This window comes from Mytilus edulis, chromosome 1 (assembly GCF_963676685.1).
Source record: "Mytilus edulis chromosome 1, xbMytEdul2.2, whole genome shotgun sequence".
NCBI classification, from domain to species: Eukaryota; Metazoa; Mollusca; class Bivalvia; order Mytilida; family Mytilidae; genus Mytilus; species Mytilus edulis.
The window spans coordinates 74,292,074-74,319,313 of NC_092344.1; the positions used below are offsets into that span (position 1 = coordinate 74,292,074).

Consider the following 27,240-nt stretch of genomic DNA (forward strand, 5'->3'; position numbering starts at 1 on the left):
ATCAAATAATCATTTAATTCTACAAAACTAATAAAATCAAATACAAATGTCGTCTTAACCGCATAAGAGTGCATATATGCAAATCATTTAAAACTTAATAGGAATATTGAAGGTAAAATGGTGCACAGATTGCTACATGCGTTAATTTAAAGAATCTACTCCCAAAGAACGTATGTGATGCATGCCAACTGACTCTAATATAAGCATAAACTTATTTTTAAATTTCGTCTGGATCTGTCTTTATAAAAAGCTGAACTTACACGCACAGTTGAAAAAAATGGGAAGCTACAGTTACAGTTGTAGCAAATGTTACATGATTCAAAAAAACATTACTTTAAGTATAGAAGTTTATTTTTTCAAATTTACAATTCAATTATCATAACGAACATAGAAACACAAAACTGAAATATCATATACATGTACACATATTCATTTATAAAACACAGCACAAAAATTCTGAAAAATTTGCTTAATAAAGCCTATGATGTGGTTCAAAACACTACGTTTCTGATCTCAATTTTTACAAAACTGTTAAAACAAGGATTTTTACGGTAAGAATTTCAAATGGAATCTGAAACGTTCCCTCTAGAATATTTACCATAGCATTGCAGCATTTAAAAAAAAAGAAAATAAAGAGGATAACACTCGCCTCGAAGGTAAAAATCCCTGCAATCATTTTTCGAAATCCTTCTGAAGTGCAAAATGTCAGACATAACCTCAAACTTACCTCTTGAGTAATATAGTCTAAGTATTCCATTTATCATAATTGATTCGCTTTGTCAGCGAAACCGACATACCTTTTTACTATTCTGTTAATTACTTTGATCAGTTCTAAGGTGTTTAAAGTAAGATAACTGAACTTCGAAGAAAGTTCAAAACGGAGTCTCTAATCAAATGGCAAAAACAAAAGCTCATCAATCGAATGGATAACAACTGTCAATATTATACCTTACATATACTACAGTTATTTTAGTATGAAGAAAATGATGAATTTAACCTGGTTTTAAGTAAGTTAATCCTTTCGTTAGTACGACAGTCCTATACAATTTCATTACATTGACAACAATGTGTGAACAAAATGAACGGACACAATGGGTAAAAATATTAAGAAATATGAGTACAACAGTCAAAATGTGTTATAATCTTAATCACTTTAAAAAAAAAAATGCCAACAAAGAAAAAGAAAATGGCACATAGCAAAAACGAAAGACAAGAATACAAAATGTATAATTAGCATAATAACAGAGTGACGGGATGTAATAGTACCGATCAACGTCAAATGGATATCATCAAAAATAGACTAAACAGTAAAAATGATAATTTACAAAGACAAAAATAAAAGAACACTGTGAATCGTAGTTAAGATGATCAACAACGTCAGTGCCTATTATCTATATCTCATGACCATCGTGTAGTATTTGTGAAGTGGATACGGAATATTTATCAACGAAGACTTGGTACATGATCTTTCCGATGAACTTCTTCATGTGTTAAAATAAAAACGAGACGTTCGATGATATAACCCTGCTTCATCAACTTTCTGCTCAGGCACTGGCGACGTTTTATAATTTGACGAAGTCATAGGTATAATTCTTAAGATAGCCATTATATTTTTTAGGACTTGTTAATACCGCTATTGCCAACTATGTAGAGACTTGTAGTCTGATATATTCTCAGTGTCTTATTAGATATAACAAGATGTGTTATGCGTGCCAATGAGACAACTCTCCATCAAAGTCAAAGTTTGTAAAAGTAAATCAAGATAGGTCAAAGTACAGCCTTTAACACGGAGTCTTGGCTCACATTGAAGAGCAACCTTTAAAGGGCCCTAAAATGACAAGTGTAAAACCATTCAAACAGGAACACCAACGTTCTTATCTATATACAAAAACGGGAAACGGGAAATACTTATGAACCACACCAACAAACAACAGGCTCCTGGCTTATAGCTATTTTAAAAAGTCTTATTATCTTACAGACAATATTTTTATTGGAAATAATGCTCTAATTAAGTAACCTTATTGGAAGTGTCTTTTCCAACTTAAATTTAAAAGCCATCTCACGTAACAAAGTTTATTAGAATGAAATTCAAAATAGTTAGTATATCAAATATAATAAAGCTCATATTGAAATGTTATATCGTCAATATGTTCCATGAAATTGACCCTATCTACAAAAATCTACTTGACTGTCATGACTTTTTTTTATTATTATTAAATTTGCAAATAAATTTCTTAAATCAATTCAAAGTCAAAGAATATTTATAAAATTGGATATACATGTTCTGTTTATTTCTTTCTATTCCATATCCATATCTGATCTCCACTTCCGGTACATTCAGAAAGTTTTAATTTGTTGTTATAAACTGTCAAACACAGCCCAGAAACTTTATGTTGTATCTGATTGTCCTAAAATTGACAAATTAAAATGTCATTCAAAGTAATCCTTTTTGTTTAGACAGAAAGCACTTTCTATTTTCACACATTTAAACTTTGCTTATAATGATCATTGTCACAATCGTTATTTCTCATTATTATTAGCCCCTGAGACTACAATTTCTATTGAATCTTGTAGTCTAGTAACTTACAGTTGTTATTTCCTTTTTCTCTCGCATCATGGTGAAAAGCTATTAGTTCATCTTGAGATTATTACAAAAAAAAAACAGTTAAAACTGTGATTGGCTGCTTATTAGTGTAGCCAAGAGATATGGACTTTGGTTATTTATATACTTTTGCATGGTTTTATTTTGTATGCTCACTCAGCATCTCTTTATAACACAGTTTCAGAAAAAGATCAGAGAAAAAATGCCGAAATATCGGATATAATGTATTTTATCCAAGATTTTATATTAATATGTGAACGAAATGACTGCGTTTTGGATCTTGTAAATATTAACATCGTGATTTTTTTTTCATTTTTTCTTATAGACATTTCAATCATGTAATGCCTTCTTTAACAGGCACCGAAGACAAGCATATACATTTGTTTTATCACAAAGAAATGCATGGTTCAGTGGTTGTCGTTTGTTGATGTGGTTCATTTATAAGTGTTTCTCGTTTATAGTTTTTTTTATATAGATTAGACCGTTGGTTTTCCAGTTTGATGGTTTTACACTAGTCTAGTAATTTCTGGGGCCCTCTATAGCTTGCTGTTCGATGTGAGCCAAAATCCGTGTTGAAGACCGTACTTTGATCAATAATAGTAAACTTTTACAAATTGTCTCATTGGCACTCGTACCACATCTTCTTATATCTATGCATGCGTTTTTTGTGTGCAAAAATTTACTGTAATGTTTGACATCTTTCTACTAAAATAGAACACAATATGTTGAAATAATTTGTTGAAAGCTTGATTTACCTGTCGATATTCCCATTGAACAATTTTATTGAAACTACATTTCTCATTTCCAACACCATCCTTTCCTTTTGATACCAAACAGTCAACTCCGTGTCGTATTTCTTTATCCGCTGACCATTCCCAAAACTAAATGTAACAGATATGCTTTAAATATACCTATGAACATATATTTAAAAAACTTTTATACAAATTACTGAACAAAAAAAAAATCACATAAGTTATATTGCATGCATTTATTTTCGTTAGTACCGACTTTCACAGAGGAAGAAACGATTGCATTTTCGTTACTATTTGATTTCAATTTTATACCTAAGTCTGGATATAAACCTATGGAAAAGTTGTATTCAGCTGAACATTTAAATTCGTGGTAACGTATACTTACGAAATCCACGAAAATGAGTATTCCAAAAAAATAATGAATGCAAAGTAGGTGATAGAACTAATGTATAGTATGTCATGTTGATTGTTACGAAATGTCGCCGATTGGATGACTGTGCTCTCGATTTTCATAACTTGTCGTCCTACAAGAGTGAGTAAGGAACCGTCAATAAGAATATTTGAAGAGTTCTACTATTTTTTATATATCCCATGCTGTTTAAATAAATTGATTTACATTCGAAGACCCCCAAAAATTAGAGCTTTCATATCTTATTACATTTTCAAAAATACAAATCTGTGCATTCGCTTTTTTTTTGAAAAAATAATCCTTATGCTCATAAGTTTGTGAAAATGTACATATAAAGGATGTAAGATAAATAATAGTTTTACTTCTTTGAATTAATTCAAAAAATGGTTGTCAACATTCTTAACCGTAGCCTTACCTGTTCATTTCCTCTCCAATAGCATTTATCGAGGACAATTTTCCTATGAATACTCAAGCAGGTTTTCTGTCCAGGTCTTATAATCTACAATGTTAATATTCAATTGGATAAAGACCTTTTTGAAACTTTGTTTTAGAATTTAAAGGACCTGTCATTCCTTCATATTAATTTTTGGTTCTTATTTTTGTTCATAAATGCTAGTTGAATAAACTATCTCTTTTCGACCATTGTACTTTGATATATAGATTTAAGAAGATGTAGTATGAGTGCCAATGAGACAATTCTCCATACTAGTCTCAATTTCACCGCATTTATATAAAAACCGGCAATATTTCATTCTTGTTACAAATGTTTGAATAAATGTACATCGCCCTAAATTACTGAACGTATTGATTGTAAACAGTAAACAATATTAAAGTAAACAGTAAACTAACAAAAATACTCCGATGAAAATTCAGCACGGAAAGTTTCTAATCAAATGGCAAAATCTAATTACGAAAACCATCGAACGAATGGACAACAACTGTCATATTCCTGACTTGGTACAGGCAAATTCAAATATAGAAAATGGTGGATTGAACCTGGTTTTATAGCGCCAAACCTCTCATTTGTATGACAGTCGTATCAAATTCCATTATATTTATCACAATGCATGAACAAAACAAACGTAAAAAGTACAATTGTCAAAATAGGCGTACAGAAGTCATCACTGTGTCACAATCTCAATTAACACAAAAACAAACAAAAATTTAACAATGAAGCACAGAAAGCATCTATCAAATTTTACAACTACATTCATCCCTTACTTATATATGTATTTTAAATCAACCCATAAAGCAGGCATGGGGTAATGCATGGTAATGCATTACATTTTCCCAAGTAATCATGCATTACATTTTTCCAATTAATTGCATGTAATGTGTAATGCAGCAATTTTTGCATTACATTTAATAGTAATATAATGCATTACTTTACGCCATTACTTTTTTTTCGCAAACTACATCTTTAAAATATTATTGTTCTTAACTAAAGCAGAATTTAAGATTTCTTGATTAACTAGTATATATAAATCATTTGAATATGTTCTTTATTTCGTTTTATTTCATAAATTTTCCTGAATAAAAAGTTGATATTTGAAAAGCATAGCTATACTGTTGTCATAAGATCAAAGTCTACATTGGCTTGAATATGTAAATTATTATTGAAGTTTGTTATAAAACACTAATTAGTTTGTTTTACAATCAATATTTTCACCATTTTGATAAATGTTCATTAATTAAGCTCTATGTTTATTATAAAATTAGGTAAGAAATTCTCATTAATTAAATATTTTTATTGAAATTCAAAAACCAAAAAGTATATTTACAAAATGTATAAAGAAAAGTCAACATTAATAAATTTAAACAATTAAAAATGTTATAGCCGAGTTGAATAGTCTGCTTACATGTTTACTTAAATTCAATTCATGGAACAGTTACAGAATACGCTAGAATCTTTAAATTTGTGTCTTCGATTTTTTTTCAAAATGTTTGATCTTTCTATTCGAACTTATAATACAATTTACAAATGTAATGTGTAATTCATTGCATTACTTTGCAAAACTAATTGTAATTGTAATTTAATGCATGGTATGTCAAAGTAATTGTAATATAATGCATTACATGGTAATGTAATTTGTCCCATGCCTGCAATAAAGTAACCTTTATTTTAATAATTATATTTAGTCTTAAAAAGAGATAAAAATTATGCTCATAATCTTATTAACTCTAAATAGCCGGGCATTAAATACCCGTTTTACTAAATTCCTGAGGAAGAAAACCTATTTTTACTAGATCTCGACGTTGTGGTAAAGGACAATGAAGTTTTATACGATATTTTATTTAATGAAAATGTTATGTGATATCGCCGAATTTGTTCCTAACATGTTTAACACGACGGGTGCCACAAGTACAGCAGGACATGCTTACACTGCCGGAACACCCGAAATTATCCAAAGGTTTTAGGTGGTCGGGTTGTATTGCTTAGTCTTTATCTTTCTATGCAGTGTTTTGTGAACCTTATTTGCCTATTTGTGGTCGTTCGTTTTTACCATGGCGTTGTCATATAAAAAAATGTGGTTTATTATAAGCAGAAAGAAAAATCACCAAAATACTGAACTCCGAGGAAAATTCAAAACGGAAAGTCCCTAATCAAATAACAAAATTAAAAGATAAAACACACCAAATGAATGGACAACAACTGTCATATTCCTGACTTGGTACAGGCATTTGCAAATGTAAAAATTGATGGATTGAACCTGGTTTTATAGCGCTAAACCTCTCATTTGTATGACAGTCGCATCAAATTCCGTTATTTTTACAACGATGCGTGAACAAAACAGACAGATAGTGTTACACCAGTAGAATTGAAATACAAACAAATAAACATACAGACTAACAAATTGCCATTTATGATCTGTCTTAGAAAGCAAGAGAATAGTTATACAGTAATATCATGAGGAATAAAGCGTTTAATTCGATAACAATTATCTTTGCATTTTAATTTTGGAATAAAGAAAAGCAAAGAAAAATAAGAACATCCCATATCCTATAATAGAATTCAGACAATGTTTGAATATCAATAAAACAGGTATGCATAAGGGAAAAAAAGAAAACTGCGGACATGAGAGAAAATTGATTATCATCCATTCAATTTAGTACGCAAGACAAATCAGTGACGCTCATATTAAAATATTTATAAAGCCAAACAAGTACAAAGTTGAAGAGCATTAAGGATAAAATTCCAAAAAGTTGTGCAAAATACGTCTAAGGTAATCTATGCCTGGGATAAGAAAATCCTTATGTTTAATCATTTTAAGATGTGCAATACAAGAGGTTTTTTATTTGTAATTGTGTAATGCAATGTCAGTCATTTGTATTAGAAAAAAATACTTACTGCACCAGATGCCTTAAGATTATCTGGTATGTAAAAATGTACTATTTCTTGTATATGATCAAGAAAATATTTAAACGATTTGCATTTGTTCCTTTTTCTTATCTTTTTCCTCTCGGAAACATCTCCAGTTTGAAACTGAAAAAAAGTTTATATGTTAATAGTATATGTATATATGACCTGGATTACATACTACTGGAGATTGAGAGTTTTTAACATTAAGATAAGTAATCTATAAAAGGGAAGTATACGACAGTAAAAATGATTGATGTTTTTCTATGAATTCTATTTAACTCCTGTCCACCTTTATTATTCCGATCATGATCCAGTATGCATAATGCTGCCTAAACCGCTCTGGTTCAAACACAGAATGCTCCTATACTGACAACAACAAGATCGTTGTTGCATTCGAAAGACGTGATTTTCAACAAACAATGGGCTGTGTGCTGGAAACAAATTCAACCGAAAAAAAATATCACTTAACAGTTAACACATATAATTGATACGTAAGATTTTATATACAATTGAAATGTGCCAGGAAACCCGAAAAAAAACCCGATTAACAACAGGGCACGGTCGTTCAAAAGGGTCGTTAAGCTAACGCAGTCGTTAAGGTGTCATAAGAGAATCTTCAAATTTAACGAATTTGATAACTGATGTTTGAATTATTTTCTATTAACAATATTAAAGAGTATATGGACAGTTATTTAACATAAAGTAGGGGAAAAAAGAGAGGGACGAAAGATACCAAAGGGACAGTCAAACTCATAAATCTAATACAAACTGACAACGCCATGGCAAAAACTGGCAAAAAACAAAAAACATGGCAATTTAGGCAAACTGCATTGTAATTTAGCTGTTTTTTTGCCATACTTACAGTATAGTTACCATCTCTTTCAAATAACAAATGCTTATATTCATCCATCCATACTTCTGCTACTCTGTACTGGTTTGAAGTCTTAAATTCAGCTATCTCTTTGCTCCATTTCATTGAAGTCCTGTAGAGATGTCCAACATGTGAACAGGGAAGAGATTCCATATCACCACCACACATTACATACTGATAAATAACAATTGTGATATTTTAAAATATACAGGGTTAAATAAAAAATAGTCAAATTCCCTTTTTATGAACATAAATGAAATATTAAATTTTACCAATTATCAAACAAAACAATTACTTTTTTTCAAGTTAAGGTCCAATGAAAATATGTGTATAATATTTATTCATTAAAGTTAAATTGAGTTTTAAAGGTAATGATCAAAGCCAGGAACATAGAAACGATGTTGTTGGGAGATTGTTTCAATGATAAAAAAAACATCGTGAAATATACATCTAGCAGTCACCGCACACAACGCGTTTTTGTTTGTACAATTTAGGGACTTATCATTATTTATCTGGGAGGGAGGCTGGTCAAAATACAGGGGGGATCAAGTTTTTTCCTGTATGTGGAATAGGGGGGTTCAAATTTTATTATAAATTCAAAATGGGGGGATCAATATTTTTTGCACAAAGAAATAAGTAGTTTGAACATCACTAATCATCGTACCGTTTTTATTTATTTTAAGATCCCTTTGAGTTAATTGATAACTCTCATTCCCTCAAAATCTGTATTTTTTAGGCTAACAATTCAAAATTTTGGGGTTTCTATCACACATAAATTTCTGAATGAAATGTGTCAATAAATGAGTAAGTATGAACGAATAACCAATCCATATAAACCTTATGGAGGTTTCAATAAGGCCTACTGTAAAACTTAAGTTTCAAGCAGCGTCCAAGAGAGGAACATATACTGCGGGTAATAGATATCCCACTTAGTAAATAATGTGTTGTTTCTGTATCAAAAGGTTTATTTTTACAGAACTACTTTAGAAAAAGTTTTCTTCAATAGCTCAATATCGGAAATTAGAAAAAAAGAGTCCGAAAAAGCTTTGCTGCCTACCTCTTAAAATTCATGGAAGAGCCCTATTTCAAGGCAATGTTCCCTCGAAAATTGTTTTTGGACTCAATCCACTGAGAATATTTAATGTTTGCCTCATGATATAATAAATATTTTGCATGTTACAATTTTGACATGTTTAATAGAGGGGGGATCAGATTTTTTAAATGTTTTTGTAGGGGGGATCAAATAAAAATAGTGAAATATTATGATCAAGAAAATTTTATATGTTTGAATTCAAAATGACCAGCCCCCCCCTCCCAGGTAAATAATGATAAGTCCCTTAACCAGGCAAAGGACAATGGAGATATGCCAGAAGGAAACGTCAGACCACACGTCTTATAAATAAGAGGCATTGAATATCCAGCTCTTTATCATTATCAAAATATGGGTTTTAAAGAATAAAAACCTGGATTTACCATCCCTATAAGGGAACAGTCATTATTTATCAGCTGAGGGGGTCAGTGCATTTAAAAAAGGGGAGGGTCATTGCCAAAAATATCATTCTACTGAGGGCGGTTACCATAGAAAAAATATTTTAACTAGGCGGGGAGGGGTCACACAATAAAGGTTTTTATGTCTGACTAGTAATACAATTGTTGACAAAATTGAAGTGAGTGTGCGATCAGTGAAATAATGTTTTTTTTTTTTTATTAAATCTTTGATAGTGTAAACTGTAATGCACCAGCAGGGTGTGCCTAATTTCTCAAGGGCAGTGAATCTGATCACTCCTTATCACAGTTGTGTAAATTTACAATCAATAGATTAACAACTGTATGAAACATTTCTCCCTAGTTTTGACCACGGAAACAGTGAGTTGGAAAGGTTTCTAGACATGCATAATTAACTTTCTATAGTCATGATAATGTTTAAATCATTTTGATGTGATTCTTGAGATGAAATGGGAGTGTGATTTTGATGAAAGCAAGGATGCATGTTAGTTATATGTCCGTCACGTGGTAATAAGTATACGTTTTTATGAAATTATTACAAATATATCGAATAAGAATAAAAGATGATCTCGATATTAGGTATTTCTCTTTTGTGTTCTTTAATTTTTAAGGTAATATTTCTCTATTCTTTAGGTTTTTTGGCTCTTTTCTCCTTTTCTTTATATTTGAACACAAGTGTTCTCTGTTCTTTTTTTTTTCTTTTTTTTGGTCCATTTTTCTATAAATGTTACCCATTCTCCGTTATTCTTTCCTTTCCATATTTCATACCTTAATAAAAAAAAATATACTTGATGGGCATCATGGCATTTACACAGATTAAACAATACACTATATGATTTGGAAAAAGAACAAATATATTCAGCTGGGGTCCCTAAACAAAAATGTGTACTTGTTCAGAGAAAAATGATAACACACTAAACTCTTAAAAAATACATCTGTACAAAATAAAGAAAGGCCAGAGGTTCCTGGCTTGGTTGTATATTTCTTTATCTCAAATAAATCATTTACATATTTAATCAAGAAAGGACAAGCACCATATTATCAGTGTTATTTATTTGCACTTCCTAAATCATTTGTACATTGGAATTCTGAACCCCCCTTCATAACTAGATATTTTAAGATACAAAGGTTAAAAAAATAAGATACAAGGGCATGTGATTGGGATTAAAATAACAGTCAGTATTGAAAGTTAATCTACCGGTATACTGATAAAATTTGTAGAATTATAGGTTGCAGTAAAATAAATTTATAAATTGGAACATACAATTTTCTGTATATTTTTTTTTCTATTTTTCTACATGCACATGTCAGATATTCCTTTTTGAGAAACAAAAAAACAAAAGAAAACCTGCTTGTTATACTCAGAATTTCTCAAAGCCGGTTACTATGTAGCTGGTAATCATTACCTCAACACAACTGGGGATTTTTTTTTGGGGGGTCAAACTTTTGGAATAATGTTTTTAGGGGGGAGGGTCATTATATTCTCTCATATTCTGTAAAGTCTTACAAATCACATATCACATGACATTTTCTGTTTATCATTTTTTTCCATTACGACTTATCTATCAATTAAAGACTGATTTATTACAGGGTTGTGAGAAAGGTATTAATGGTAAAACGAGAAAATATCAGACATATATATATATATATATTATATATAATTATGAAATAATTCAGAATCAGTGATTTTTTCCCCTGAACTGTTTAACTGAAGTCAAACCACATACTTTAGACTACATCCTGAAGGCAATAGTACATCGTTGCTCGTTTGTATCGGTAGTATCCGTCAGTCATATTGATGCACCAAGTTACAAAAAGCGATTTTTTTTAGAAATAAAAGCATAATGGTGATTTCATAGGATAATATTATATACTTTTCGTTTAAAAAAATCCTTCGCAAGATACTTTACTAGATACGTTAAAAAAATGTCGACAAGAATGAGAGCAAACTTGGAATCCATAAAATACCAATAAGAGTATACACCTACCAACCACAAAACGTATTGATTCGTAGAATATAATAATAAGATTGCATACATTTACCTTAAACATGAGTTCCATCTGTATGGCTCCCCAAACTTTCATCCCTGGGTCGAACCCTCCTAATTGCATGAAGAAATTTGTGTTTACTGCAAATGCGTTTCCCTGATGTCCAGGAATTCTTCCAAATAAAATAAACATTTAAAGCAAGAACAACAAAATATTATTACTAGTCTCATGTTCAATATTCTCTTTCTCGAAACACCAAAAATCATTATGCCTCCTTTTAAAAGGAAATCAACCTAATCTTTTAATCCACATGACTCAAAACCAGATAATAATCGTTTAAGATTACCGAAAAGTTTATAATCATATAAATCAAAGTTAACATGATATTAAGATATTAGTGTATTGAAATTAAACATAGAAGGTCGGCTTTATATATTGATTCCTTTTCTTGGATATTGACACAACTGGACGATTTTAAACTATAATCGGTGACAGATATGTTGTTTTCAACTATCCCATGGTCATCTTACTATTACTCAGCAGTAGCAAAACCTCTTTCTCAATCATCATGGATTAACAGGCATTTACATAAAAGATCTATAGTGGCACACAATAAAGCAAGCGAGAAAAATAAGCATAATCAAGCAAATAAGAGTAAACAAAAATAGTAACAATAATACGACATAATATAACGGAATACAATATATATAACGACGTTCATAGTCTTGAAAAGTCCCAAGATGGATGAAAGCGCTAGACAATGCTGATTTTAAAACTCTTTTTGTGTATTTAATTTTTAATATATATATATATATATATATATATATATATATATATATATATAAATCGTCTAAACATCAACCCAACAATGTTAGATCTGTAAATTTGCTTTCGCAAATTTTTGGTTCTTCCCTCGCCGGGATTCGAACCCATGCTACTGTGATATCGTGACACCAAATCGCCTGCACTGCAGCCGTCCCGCTAGACCACACGACCACCTGGGCTCTCAAAAAAAGAGCTTTCGGTGGCCATATGTTACCTTTCCACGTCAGTTTTAATCTAGCGGCGTACTACAGTACATGATATATAAGGCATGAAGATGTTATTGTTACAGATCAGCTAAATTATCTATAGTAAAGGATCCTACAAATTAATGTAAGATACAGTCACAGAAAATAATTATATTCATAAGTACGTCTGAGTCAGTGACAACCCTACAACAGATGTATCCATCGGATCGCCATCAATGATGGTGATACATGGCTGTGTACATAATGTATATACAACTCGTCTAAACATCAACCCAACAATGTTAGATCTGTAAATTTGCTTTCGCAAATTTTTGGTTCTTCCCTCGCCGGGATTCGAACCCATGCTACTGTGATACCGTGACACCAAATCGCCTGCACTGCAGCCGTCCCGCTAGACCACACGACCACCTGGGCTCTCAAAAAAGAGCTTTCGGTGGCCTTATGTTACCTTTCCACGTCAGTTTAATCTAGCGGCGTACTACAGTACATGATATATAAGGCATGAAGATGTTATTGTTACAGATAATATATATATATATATATATATATATATATATATATATATATATATATATATATATATATATATATATATATATGGACGGAGTATAACATTTTCACAAAAAAATGTATAGTGATTATGGAAATAACATTTCAAGCACATTTATGAATAATAATTCACTATCAAATTAATTAATGACTTTATCCCAGGGGTTCCAGTACATGTTATAATCTTTCACACTCATATTTTTTTTTAGGAAATATGCTTTTCTAAAATAAAATTTTCTTTGATATAGTTTTTAAGTCCCTCTATGTGAGGTTTTTCCTCTCTCTTGCATCTAAGATCTGTATATGAAATACTTTAATATTAAAATGACTCTATTTTTTTTATATAAAATTTAGTTTATAGTTATCATAAAACCAAACATAACTATATCCACATTTAGTGGAATTTCAATATGTGTTGTTTCAAAATAATCCAGGCATTCAGATGATGCAAAACGTTTGCTACAATATGACAGCTCCACAATAAGTGCTCTATGCTTTCTGGTTCTTCCTTGCAAAATGTACATAAATTACACTGAACAAGGTTCATTTTTAAAAGTAAAGTATTAGTACCTAAAATACGGTGAAAAATTTGGTATTGAAACCAACAGTTCTTGGTATTTTTTTTGAAATTTTAGTGACACAGTTTGGCTATATACATATTTTGATATGAGCGTCACTGATGAGTCTTATGAAGACGAAACGCGCGTCTGGCGTACTAAATAAACTCATCATAGTTACCAGGACTAAATTAAATACTAGTATATACGCCAGACGCGCGTTTCGTCTACAAAAGACTCATCGGTGACTAAATTATAATCCTGGTACCTTTGATAACTATTTACACCACTGAATCGATGCCACTGAGGGTGGACGTTTTGTCCCCGAGAGTATCACCAGCCCAGTAGTCAACACTTCGGTGTTGACATGAATATCAATAATGAACACAACTTTTTGGAATTTTGGATCCTCAATGCTCTTCAACTTTTTACTTGTTTGGCTTTATACATATTTTGATATGAGCGTCACTGATGAGGGTTATGAAGACGAAACGCGCGTTTGGCGTACTAAATTATAATCCTGGTACCTTTGATGACTATTATGGATTGTTTTCAAATCCCCCACAACGTTTACACTTAATATACACTCCCATTTCGCTCCGCTGCTATTACAACTAGTATCGCACCTTGATTTAAAATATTGTAATGCCGGCTTCCCCCCCCCCCCCCTTTTTTTTTTATAGTAAACCTATGTCTGAATAGTTTCTTGAAATTATTTAGGATAAACGATAGATGTTAATGAGATGTTTAATGTTGCAAGTAATGTAAGATTTGTAATTTGTTATTTTGGCTGTTGTTTCCATTATACGACAGATTTCTGTATGTTAGTTTGTGTAAGAAGTTTTATTTCACGTACTGATTCCGTATTTTCGCGGTAGTTACCTTATTATACTATAAACTCAAATAAGACTGTTCTAACGATCTTCTAATAAATTAAAAGTCAAAACCCATCTTTATAAAAAAGATCAATTCATGATCATTCATGTTTACAAACTATGTGAAACAATATCAACATTACGGGAATTTCCCTTGTGTGATCCATAGTTTCTTATTGGTAAACAATATGTAACAAGCTCTGCCATTGGTCAGTCGAAAGTATAAATACAAAAGCAACAACAGAAACGAGGGATTGTTGGATTGACATGATTTGGAAGTGACAAACTTAAATAGAAACTGGAATATGTTTGAGAAATACAGACTAGCGTTGAAAGTTAACTTTGTTTTAATTTAAGATTGTCGGTGCCGGTGACGGTGCTAAATACAGTTGCCGATGACGGTGACAGTGTTATTGAAGGTGCACATTAGGAGTTCTGTTGGCGGTTTTGATATTTTAATATGTCATTTAATGTGCTATACTAAGTTATTGTCTTCTTAGTTTTATAATGTAGAAGGGTGTTTTAATCCTTTAATTAAGATTATAGAAAGATACAAAATAAGTGACAACCTTGTTACTTGACTGTTGAAGTATATACATGTACTAGTTGTGTGTGTCTATGTAAGATCAACCTTAACCGGGAACCTGACCAGACCAGTGACGGATCCTGCAAGACCAATTCTCTCCGCGGCGTGGATTAATTTTGATATTAATAAAATATGAAACTTTATTTTATTCAGATATTTTATTTCATAACTGAGAATTATATATAAATACGAGTATACGTTTTCCCTTTCTGTAACGTGTTTTGGTCCGACAGTAAACAGTTGACGTCGAACCTTACACTTTATAGATCCTTTTACTCTTTGTGACCCTGTGTTCTCTGGTGGCCCGCCCTAGCACCAGGGAGGCGGCGTTACAATATTATACATGTCTTTTAAACCTTTATTTGACTTGAAAAAAATGTTAATATTAAAAGGTAAAAAAGCTTGTTGTTTTTTTCCCTTTCAGTGTTGATTCCCATAGATTGTAACCATTTTTTAATGCTACTTTTAATGCTACTTTAATACCATAAAATTGTAAAATGTGGATTTACAGGAATATAGCTGTTCAAAATTTTGATAAGACAATATATTTCCATGTTCATCTAGAAGGTCATTCACAGTCCATACTCCGTTTTGTGTCCAACTTCTATAATAAACACTGACGTTATCAATTTTGATGTTCTCATTATTCCATATAGATGTAGATATGACTTCCTGAAAATAGCGAGGATGTCGTAGTCTAGACATATTTTTTCCAGGCACAAATAACTTCTTTCCAAAAAACATTCTCTATTTTTTTAGTTGTTCCAAAATAATCCAACTCTGTAAAATTTATATTTTGTGTAGCAGTAAATAATTTGATCCACTTTGAATTTGAATTTAAACCATGTCAATTTTATCCCCTGTATAAAATTTCTCAAAGTAATCATTTTTAAATCAACTCTGCAGTATTCTTGACATAATAACTCCCGATTTACTTTGTCGGGTTTACCATCCCAAATGAAAGCATAAATTTTACTATTGAGTTGTTGTAGTAAATTTTCATCTGGACTTAGGATGGATAAGAACAGATGATTCAATTTTGATATAATTAAAGATTTTACAATAGTTATTTTACCAAATTGAGTAAGCGACTGTTTTGATCATTATTGTATTATACTTTCTTTTTCTTGAATTCGAGGAGCATAATTTAGATTTAAAATTCTATTCAAATCAACACAAAAAGTGATACCCAATAATTTGAAGGTACTGGAACCCCAAGTCAATCCCCACTTTACGCATATTTTATCTTGACTATATTTATTACTTCCTATCCATATAACATTTGTTTTAGCATATAATTGTAAGATACGGAGGGATGCATCTAAAGAGGAAGGAGATCCATATAATATAAGTGATGTGTCATCGGCATATTGAGACAATATAAACTCTGTATCATCTATCGTAATATCTTTAATATTATTACTATTTCTGACTAAAATGCCAATGTGTTTCTGCAAATAGCATGAAAAGGTTAGGATACAAAGGTTCTTCTTGTCTACAGCCTCTATCCACACGAAAAGAAATCTGACAGACAACAATATTGAGTTACTGTGTTGCTTATTCTTTAGTTTTCTATGTTGTGTCATTCATGTGTACTATTGTTTGTCTGTTTGTCTTTTTCCATTCTTAGCCATGGTGTTGTCAGTTTATTTTCGATTTATGAGTTTGACTGTCCCTCTGGTATATTTACGTTCGTGCATGTGTACACTATGTGGATTCATTCATAGGGATGTGCTACATTACATGTACAAAAACTGTCCCAACAGGGGATAGAGAAAGACCGCTGAAATCGACACTACATAATATTCACGATCATCATGATTTGGTGTTACAACACACTATCGACTTGTTTTACTGGTGTTAAATCTTCTGTTTCCAGGAAAAGTAATCTGGCTATTAAGTTTACTGATTATGGCCTTTTTAGGATTGTGACATTTTTTTCCTGCACGAGTGTGGATTCGAATGATGGTGATGCATGCATAGAAGGAGACTCTACAGCCGATCTCGCTTCTTTTTTTGAGTTTTTGTTTTTCCCTCAGGTTTTTGTTTTCCTTGGTTTATATCGTCTCAATGGATTTATAAAATAAATAGCCATACAATGTTCATCAGAAAATTTACAATACGACATTCAACAGTCCACAAAATACTTCACAGAAAACTAAACACACAACAACACAAACACAACGAAAATCCAGGAGTAAACTGGTGTGCCCCGAATTGAGAAGCAGTTTCTACGTATTTTTCGAGAATACTGCATTTGTAGGTAAAATCAATAATTTATCGTTTTTTCCTCTGTCAAAATTTAATTGTGTTACCGATTTCTAGTATGATTCCTGTATTAACTCAGAAATATGACAATTGTTAACCATTCGGTTGATGTGTTTGACTTTCCATTTTGAAATATTCTCGTCGTTCGGTATTTTGTGATTTTATTATTTTCGTATCAGCTTAAACACTTATACTACATACCTTATAGGTTCTGTTGGCTTTAATGTTTTAATATATTCTTTCTTAAACGGTGACCACTGTTGATACAAAAAGAAATCGAACGTCATAGCCTTAAAGTCTTTGTATAAGTCCTTTGGATAATAATAGAAGTACTCTAACGTGCTTGAATAGATATTACCAACCATGGGTGTGACTAATAATTTTGGATTTTCTGTCAATCTTTGGAGTAACGGTTGTAGCCAGCCTTTAAAATATAAATAGATATTTGTTTATGTATTGACAATATAACATGAAAAAATAAAGATAAACTGTAACTGAATAAACCATATTTTTTTAAAACTTTTTAAACAACCGCACATCACACATAACTTTAGAATAACATTTTTTTTTATCATAATGATTTTGAAAATGTTCATTGAGGTCGGTTGCAAAACATAAAGCATAATACGGGTTTCGATACAGTGGAATCATTATTATTCGTTGGATACTAATGTTCGTGGGTGTTGTGGGTAAATGCGAACAACGAATTTTAATGATCTATGAATTACATTTTTTTATAGGCGAACATGCAAGTTTTCCTCTATCCACAAAAATAGGTACCCATTAGAAAAAAAATATTCCCCTTAAAAAAAACGTTAAGCGGCGGTTTGCTGTTCAATTTTGGCAATCTCTTAATTATTATTAGTTCAGAAAATATAAAACTTCTGCTCAAAATAAACTCACTATGGGACGAAATTTAACTAAGCGCTATAACTACAAACAATTACTGTCTTGGTTCAGGACATGGAACAAAACAAAAAAAACAACATATGGTTGGGTTAAACAATGTATTATATTACCTCTCAACCAGCCCCTTATACACTCGATAAGAAAATTAATAAAAACTCACTAAATATTCAAGGCCTATAATTTGATACATCAGGATGACACGCGCTTCTTCGTCATTATACTCCCCAGTGTCGTATTAGACCTTTTCAACAATTGTCTACACCTACAGTTGAGCTCGACTACAACAGGTAAGATTTGAGGGGTCGTCTCAAAAATAAAAATTGAAAATAATACTCTACATCACTATTAGAGATGTAATGCTTGAAATTTTTTTGATTGACAATGATATAACTTTCCAACAGTGTAAAATGGAATGGATTTTTAAATTTAGAAGGAAAAACAAAGATCAACTCATTTTCTGTACGGTGAAAAAAAACCAAGATAAAAAAACCCCAAAAAACAGCGATCTCTGATCGACTAAAAAGGAATCAAATATGATGACAAAGCATACTTTCCACCCTTTGAAGGCCGTACACAGTATCAACAGTTTCAGGACATGGTTCAGGCGCACAAAACATGCGACGGGGTTTTACTTATTATATAAAAAAAACTCCCTTATGCATGGTCAGAGAACAGACGAAAGTTAAAAAGAATCATTAGTACGAAAAAAAATAAACGATTATAAAATCGGCAAAGATTTGTCAGGGAAAAAAAAGCGAAACATTTATGACAATAAAATAAAATATAGCAATGCCAGTGTAACATGTAAAACTAACGATACTTGATCAACACGTCCCCATTAAACGCTGTTGCTAAGCCTTCCCGCTTCTTGCAAGAAACTCGGATGTCATTTTGGAGAACAGGGGAATGGCTCTACGATAAAAAGGACAACGTCTGGTTTTTATTCTGTACACGGTCAATTATATTGGACAATTAGTTCGCGAGGACGACCATATAATTAAATGAAGGAAAAATAAGTCATTGCACTCCCAACCCCTGCTTAGCACTATCCAAAATGAATTTACAATGACAAAGCTATATAGTAACTAGTATGTTGAATTATAAATTCCATACACAGGTATGTACTGCTTAAATGTTGATACAGCTCCCCTTATTTTCAAGAAGGAAATACACCAATTTTAACAAGGTATCTTGATCTTTTCCTTCGACCTTTGAAATCAATATGCTTTCATCCCTCCCAAAATTAAATATGAACATCGGGTAAGGTTTAGATCGTTAAAAAAGTCTCGACCGTGTTAACAAGTGTGATAACAGACAGTCCAGTAATAATGTTTCAGAAATTCTCAGAAAAACTATTACAGATACACATTTATTCTTATTGGCATGCGGCATAATCATAAAGTTGAAGAGAAAACTGATCAGGATGCGGAATGATCGCAGTAGTTTTTTAATCAATTCAACGTGAAATGTCGTGAAAATACATGTAATAAGAATATTGTATGATAGAGAAATATTTGTAGATAAATATAACCGCCAAACCGAATTTAGATGTCGTAATGATAATCAGACGGTTTTTTCTTTAAGACGAGCCCTCCATTTTATCTGTAAACTGTAGGTGTCATAAGTCGGTGTCGAGAGTTGTTGAAAAGGTCTATTAATAAATAATAAAACATATAGAAGGCCACTGAAAACGTCGGGCTGTTAATCATTAAACAAAATAATGTGTTGTAACCTATGATACTGGTCCATGAGGTAGCAGAAATCGCTATAAGTAAAACAACACTGAATAGCACCGCATCAAAAGAGGGACGAAAGATACCAGAGGGCAGTCAATTTCATAAATAAAAAATAACTGACAACGCCATTGCTAAAAATGAAAAAGACAAACAGACAAACAATAGTACACATGGCACAACATAGAAAACTAAAGATTAAGATTAGGATAAAAATATTCTCGCAGATATATTGTGTATACTGAAAGCAAGATCAAAATTCTCCTGAATTCTATTTTTTCGACAGGTTAAGAAATAGACTGTCCGCTGCTGTACTTCGCAACAATGTCATGGTTCGTGTAGGATGACAGGATCGTCTGTTTTGTCCGAATTGATTGATTTTAAAAGAATTTCGAAGGAGAACAAATGACAGAATCAAGTTGAATTTTGTTTATTAAGATAGACAAAGAATACATTTAGTTTGTGCTAAATGATGTTCATATTTTTATTTGTTATCATTTATCATTTAAGAAAACAACAAAGTCACATAAAATATATATCGATAAGTTTTAGCAAATCAAAAACGCATGCTACCCTATTTCATTAGATAAGAAAATGATTCAATATCATAAACGTAGTAACATAAGCACAATTTATAAATAGTTATTTACTATACAATATTGAACGAAAGCTGAACACAAATAATTGGTATTGTCCGATTTAGTAATTTGAAATTGTTAAATCAAATGTTTTTCAAACGCATATCGATGTATATTTTATGTACTGGTGAATATGCCATATAAACCTGCTGTATTTGTTTGCACCTGTCATAAGTCCGGGACCTATAGTTCAGTGGTTGTCGTTTGTTGATGTGGTTCATAAGTGTTCATCGTTTCTCTTTTTTTGTGTTGATTAGACCGTTGATTTTCCTGTTCGAATGGCCGTATTTTAATTTTAAAAATTGTAACTTGGATGTACAGTTGTCTCATTGACACTAATACATCATCTACTTATACTTCTTATATATATTTAAAAGTAATTCATTGATAACATTTGGTTACCTTCATATACTTCAGAATGAGAGTCCAGAAGGGCAAAATGTGTTGTTTTCACTAAGTCAACTGCTTTCTGGCATGCAGCCATTTTTCCTAGGCTTTTGTGCAAACGCATTATTCTTACTTTAGGAAGGTATGAAACATATAAATCAAGCCTGTATTTCAAATCATCTGTAAAATAAAATGATATTAGTTCACTACAATTATACGGATAAATATAGATTCTACCACTGCATCGAATGTGATACGGTATTTATCCACTCGAGACATTAAATTTTCAAATTTAAAACGAGAGGCTCGCCGAGCGTTTTAAATATTTAAAATGTAATTGTCGAGAGTGGATAAATATCGTATTACACGAGATTTGGTATTGGAATCTGTTTCTCTAATGAATTTCAGATAATAAGAAATAATAATAACTTAATATAAGAAAGGCTAAATAGTTTTACTTTCAATTGCAAAAGATGGTAAATTTGTGCACAAACATTTAAAGCCTATAACCGTTAGCAGTTTTCGTCATTTCCAAACACAAAATATGTGATTTTCTACCTACCTTCTAATGATCCGTCATCCACTAGCACAATTTCTTCCAAAATAGTATGAGGGGTTCTGTCTAAAACACTATGTACAGTTCTGATCAGTAAGCTCCAAGCTTCATCTCGAAATGGTATTATCACTGTACATGGATCCAAGTTCTCGTTATAAGTTATACTTTTACACCTGACAAACATATTTGGACATGTGTTATCTAATAAGCCAACCTCTTCGGTTTGATTTTCTAGTATGATTGTAGACATTATTATTTTGAACATACATGAGACCGTAAGGTTTCTTGTTTGAAATGTTTTACGTTTGTCATTTCAGGGCATTCTGACTATGTTGTAAAGGTACGATAACTTATAGTTGTTAGTTTCTTTGTCATTTGGTCTCTTGTGGGGAGTTGTCTCATTAGAAATCATATCACATCTAATTTTAAAGAAATAGTTGTTAGTCTTCATGTAGTTATGCATGCTATAAATGGTACAACATTCTGAGACTTAACTAAATATCTTCTCAGAACAATTTAGAATTTTACAATAGATACGTCTCTTTTTGTGACTAGATCCCCAAAACTCAAAACTCAAATGTAAAAGTTGGAAATTAAAAGCGGTTACCAGGAGACAGGAATCACAAGACATCGATTTTTAGCTCAAGAATCTTTCCATTTAAAACACATAATTACCTGGGATCGACTATGTTTGGGTCTAAAGTTCTGTGCACAGAGATTAGATCAGATACGTATAGATTCATACGGTGTTTCTTTATACCTTCGTCGTATATTTTTTTATCCTTTGGTGATAACAATGTCAAATTTATTCTGACTCCATTCCCCATCTCACCTGAAACAATACAGGAAACATATGATCTTAATGTAAACATGTCAATGATCAATCTATGTTGTTGTTCAAGAAGGTCATTAAAGTGTAACCGAATTTATCATTTTACCGATAAAACTATTATTAATCAATATTCTATAAGCATTTAAGCAGCATATACGCAGCATACAAGCAGCACCCAAATACAATTAAGTTCCAAATATATACTGGCTTTCAAAGCTGCACAAAACTCCTTACAAATATAGATTTCTTCAAGCCATTGTTCCACTACTAAACTATCTATTCTTCTTTCTTATACACTTGGTGCAACAACAAAAATTGTAATAAATTGTCCAAATAAGGCCTTTGAAAATAGCGAAATCAACTACTTTTGGAGTGTAAAAAATTCGTTCGAATTTATTGATACATTGCATGCTTATATTGGTGATTTCGAATCTGTTAAAAGTTTAGATTTCTTACCCTATATACCACTTTGCCTTATACATGTTATAATCTTATTAAGAAAACAGTCGGAATGCGAATTTATATGTTAACACTTTTTTAATTCATTTTTTAGTAACAACAAACAAAAGAACTATGTCAGTTGAATCTGCTTTATTTCTATAACTACCTTTGTATATTTATTAGATAACATTTTTGTTCGCTTTGGAGATTCCGTATATCGTCAGGTAATCGGAATTTCCGTGGAAAATAACTGTGCACCACTTATTACAGACTTATTTCTGTATTGTTATGAGTTACAATTTATGACTAAAATCCACAAAGACAAAGCGAAACAACATAGCTGACTCAATAATTTAATAACACTTTAAAATATTAAGACGATTTATTGGCTCCCAATAATAACGACTTTAGTATGTACACTAAAGAGATTTATCCTACCGAACTGACTTTAAATAAAGCGAATACTAACAATTAACAAAGATGCCCTTTCCTGGATCTTGATATCTGTATCTTAAACGGATAGCTAAAAACCAAAATTTATATGATAAAGGAGATGATTTTTTTATTTCCTATTGTTAATTATTCATTTGTAGAGGTTGACGTTACCTTGTCTCGATCTTATGGTGTTTATATATCTCAACTTGTTCGTGTTCGATTCGCTCGTGTATTTAACAACGTATTTGATTTCAACGAAAGAAATCTGTGTATTACTGAAACATTATTATACCAGGGATATCACACACTAGTCTACACTTTTACTAAATTTTATCATCGGTACAAGGAAATCATTCGTAAATTTTATTCAACATGCAGACATCTCATACGTTGAGGTATTTCACATCCAATATTTTATGTAATATTTTTTATAAAGCACAAAAATGTCGTCATTTACCTCAAAAGCTAACGAAACCTTTAAACATACTTATTCGGAAAGGACATAGTTACGATACTGGTGTCAAATGATTAAGGATTGCATATTTTGATATAAATATTGATTCACTCATATGGTATTTGCGTAGGAAATAAAAACATTTATTCTAAAACCAGTTGTTGGCATGATACGGGTTATGTTTTTCTCATATATATATTTTATATTACCTCAATTTTAGTTTGTAACCCGGATTTGTTTTCTCTCAATCGATTTATGACTTTTAAACAGTGGTATACTACTTTTGCTATTATTTATGATGGTATGATACTAAACCTCTAATGGGGATATATTAAGGCCTATTATCCCAGTACAGGTGTGTTTTACTGGTAAAAAGAAAATCCTGTTTTTCTCAAACTAATCTTAATCAGTAAAACAATTTTATTAATTTCTTAAATTGTTTTATCTCTTTATGTAAAATATTAATATAAATATGCCAAACTATAATAAGTATAGACTTATTTAAGATATAAAGTTTAGAATTTCAGTGATTGTGTTGACTCATGTAAACCTCAATTAAAAGATAGTTATACAGCTGTTGTATGTTCAAACACCTATAAGTACATTTTTGTTTTAAAAAACATCATGTCATACAAAGAGGTGTTATTAAGCTCAATACAGATGACGTTTGCAGATAAAAAGGACTCAGACTTTAGAATAAGACAAAATTTTCTCGATTTGATAAATCTGATAATCATGTAAGGATGTAAAAATCTGTTTTTATGTATCTTTACTTTATTGAAGCTGTTGTCATGTTAGCTATAAAAAAAGTCTTTCAAACAATTAAAATTAAACAAAGGTAATGTTATTCGGTCAAGTATGGTTCACAGTGAAACAAAATAGTTCCAAGTAAAGGTCGAGAATTTTTTAATAGATATAGGAAGATGTGATATGAGAGCCAATGAGACAACTCTCCATCCAAATAACTATTTATAAAAGTAAACCATTATAGGTCAATGTACGGCCTTCAACACGGAGCATTGGCTCACACAGAACAACAAGCTGTAAAGGGCCCCAAAATTACTAGTGTAAACCCATTCAAACGGGAAAACCAACGGTCTTATCTATACAAAAAAAATGAGAAACGAGAAACACGTTTAAATTTCATAAACAAACGATAACTTCTGTACATGTGATAAGACTGTTTCAGACATATCGAGTAGTAGTTCTGACTATTTTTAATGGCAAAGATAAGGGTCAATTAAGAACAAATCAGTACAGTTGAGTACGATTAATATTTGGGTCAATTAATATCGAGTAAAATTTAGACCAAGTTCAGATTTGTCGAATGAAAATCAGTACAGTCAAGAACAGATATATGCCATTTCAGACTATTACTTGTTTGTGGTTAAATTGCTACAAATATTTTGTAGAAATAAATTGATAATGAACTGCAATGACCGATTTGGAATGAAAGTATACTACAATTTAAAACCTTATGCAGTTTTAAGTAGTTTAAAAGTATTTAGATAAGGACTATTTAAGCAGACTGTTGAATTATAGATAGAGCTAGAGTTTCGTTTGATTGAAACTGGAATCGAACATAACAAGAAAATTCAAACGTTCTTTTATCTAGCACACAAACTTAGCATGTATTTGTACAGTGTTGAAACGTCTCTGTAATTTTTAGACTCTATGCTTACCTTAGCCAATCTGTTTTTGATGTTGTTGTTAGAGCTTCATTCTGCCAAACAAATCATATATTTTTTTTATTTTTATGCTTAGTACAACTTGTACTAAGTATTTAATATGTTTCTCTCACTGTTTCGTACATTTTCTTTATGCAGTTTAAAATAGGGCTTTTATATATTATATCAAATATTTGATTGCTTTAATACTTTTTGTTGCAGAGAAACAATGAGAAAGTGGAAAGACTTCTTAAGGTTAACACATGGGCTAAATTATACAAGAGGAAGCATATTGAACTGTGTATCGACTAGATACTAAAACAATCAACATCAATAAACCATTGTAGATAACAAGATTGACATTTTGTATTTGCGCCAACGCGTGTTTAGTCTACAAAAGACTTACCAGTGACGCGTTTATAAAAAAGAAGAGTTAAAACGGCAAAATAAATTACGAAGTGGAAGAACATTGAGGACAAACAAATCCTAGAATTTTTGCCAAACACAGCTCAGGTAATCTATTTCTGAGGTAGAAAAGCCTATTTATTAAAAAAAATTAATTCAGAGATATGTTAATAGTTAATTCTAAAAAAACTCATTATATATACCAGGATGGAAATTTTGTATTTGCTCCAGACGCGCGTTTCAACTTCAAACTTTCAACTTCTCTTTCATTTATATAAATGAACAGCTAAATAAATACACCATAACAATCCATTTTAGGAAATTTAAACATTTTTAAAACAAAGGCGACAACTTGGTTAGATGTTATAAAACTTAATAGACATGCAATCCGGTCAAGGAACACTTTTGATAAACCCGGCCGTTAAGGTAATGAAAGAACATTAATGTCCAAGCATACATACAAAATGTAATCTCTTCGACCTTATTATCGTTTTTAAGGATTCGAAAATATTCATTACATTATTCAATACAAAAATGCTGCAAAAAAACCCCATTATAAATGATCTCGATTGTCATCATTTCATGCAAGTGTATCAATGAAAAATAAGTTTAACAAAAATAACAAACTGCAAGGTTAATTAAGTGAAAGCAAGTCTAAAAACCTAAATCTGACAAAATCAAATTAATCGACAGAACACATGACAAACAAATACCATATTTTTGACTTGTTATAGACATTTTCCATAACAAAATTGTACATTAAACCTGGTTTTATAGCTAGCCAAACATACAACGTATATGACATTTTTTTTTATAGTTACGTTATATTGACAATATCGGATGATTGACAAAAACAGACATAGTAGGTAAATATGACCATAAGGCACAGCAGTTAAAACTGTGTAAACATACATCACAGACATGCATCAAATAAAGGAGCAAACTTAAACTCTTTATAATAAAAGATAAGTAACTGTAACTTACAACTACACATTACGTCAAACGTCCATATACATGACGTATTCTGTGAAATCTGTCCTTTGTTTAGCCAACAACAAAACAAAAGATGCACATAATTCATACCTGGTCCATATGGTCGTATCATCTCCTTGGGAACATGGTTGTCTATTGTCGTCTTTCTTTTACGATAATCTAGCTGATTTCCTAATCCAGAAATGTTACTACTCCTTTCTATATTTATGTCTAATTGTTCGATGTGACATTTCTTGCGTTCTACATACCTCTGTAACTCTAATATGTATACAGTTTGTACTAATGATAGCACAATTAGCCATACAAGGAAAAGTTTCCAAGTCAAATATTTATATTTCTTCGTGGCAATACATAAACACATTTTCATTCTTATATATTGATAATTATTGTTTAAAAGTAAGCAAAATCATATATTCGTAATTCGAAAAACATGA

At 31.3% G+C, this 27,240-nt stretch overlaps 1 protein-coding gene across 1 annotated transcript; it reads right to left on the reverse strand.

Annotated features, from left to right (window-relative positions):
* Positions 1 to 27,240, reverse strand: LOC139489848 (polypeptide N-acetylgalactosaminyltransferase 5-like). Its single transcript, XM_071276697.1, has 11 exons — positions 26,897 to 27,240; positions 22,255 to 22,411; positions 21,586 to 21,752; positions 21,039 to 21,203; positions 17,558 to 17,780; positions 11,545 to 11,662; positions 7,987 to 8,169; positions 7,113 to 7,247; positions 4,179 to 4,262; positions 3,358 to 3,483; positions 1 to 2,408 (listed from the first exon to the last, which is right to left on the reverse strand). Exons 1-11 carry the CDS (start codon positions 27,171 to 27,173, stop codon positions 2,289 to 2,291), a joined length of 1,755 nt encoding a protein of 584 aa, XP_071132798.1. The 5' UTR covers positions 27,174 to 27,240; the 3' UTR covers positions 1 to 2,288.

What these genes read in the sequence shown, in the direction of transcription:
- LOC139489848 (XM_071276697.1), bottom strand. Translation starts at nt 27,173, where the DNA reads ATGAAAATGTGTTTATGTATTGCCACGAAGAAATATAAATATTTGACT. An exon ending in CCAAACATAGTCGATCCCAG is followed by an intron (nt 21,753 to 22,254) that starts GTAATTATGTGT and finishes TATGTTTGTCAG; the next exon opens with GTGTAAAAGTATAACTTATA. An exon ending in AAAGAGATGGTAACTATACT is followed by an intron (nt 7,248 to 7,986) that starts GTAAGTATGGCA and finishes ACTTTTTTTCAG; the next exon opens with TTTCAAACTGGAGATGTTTC.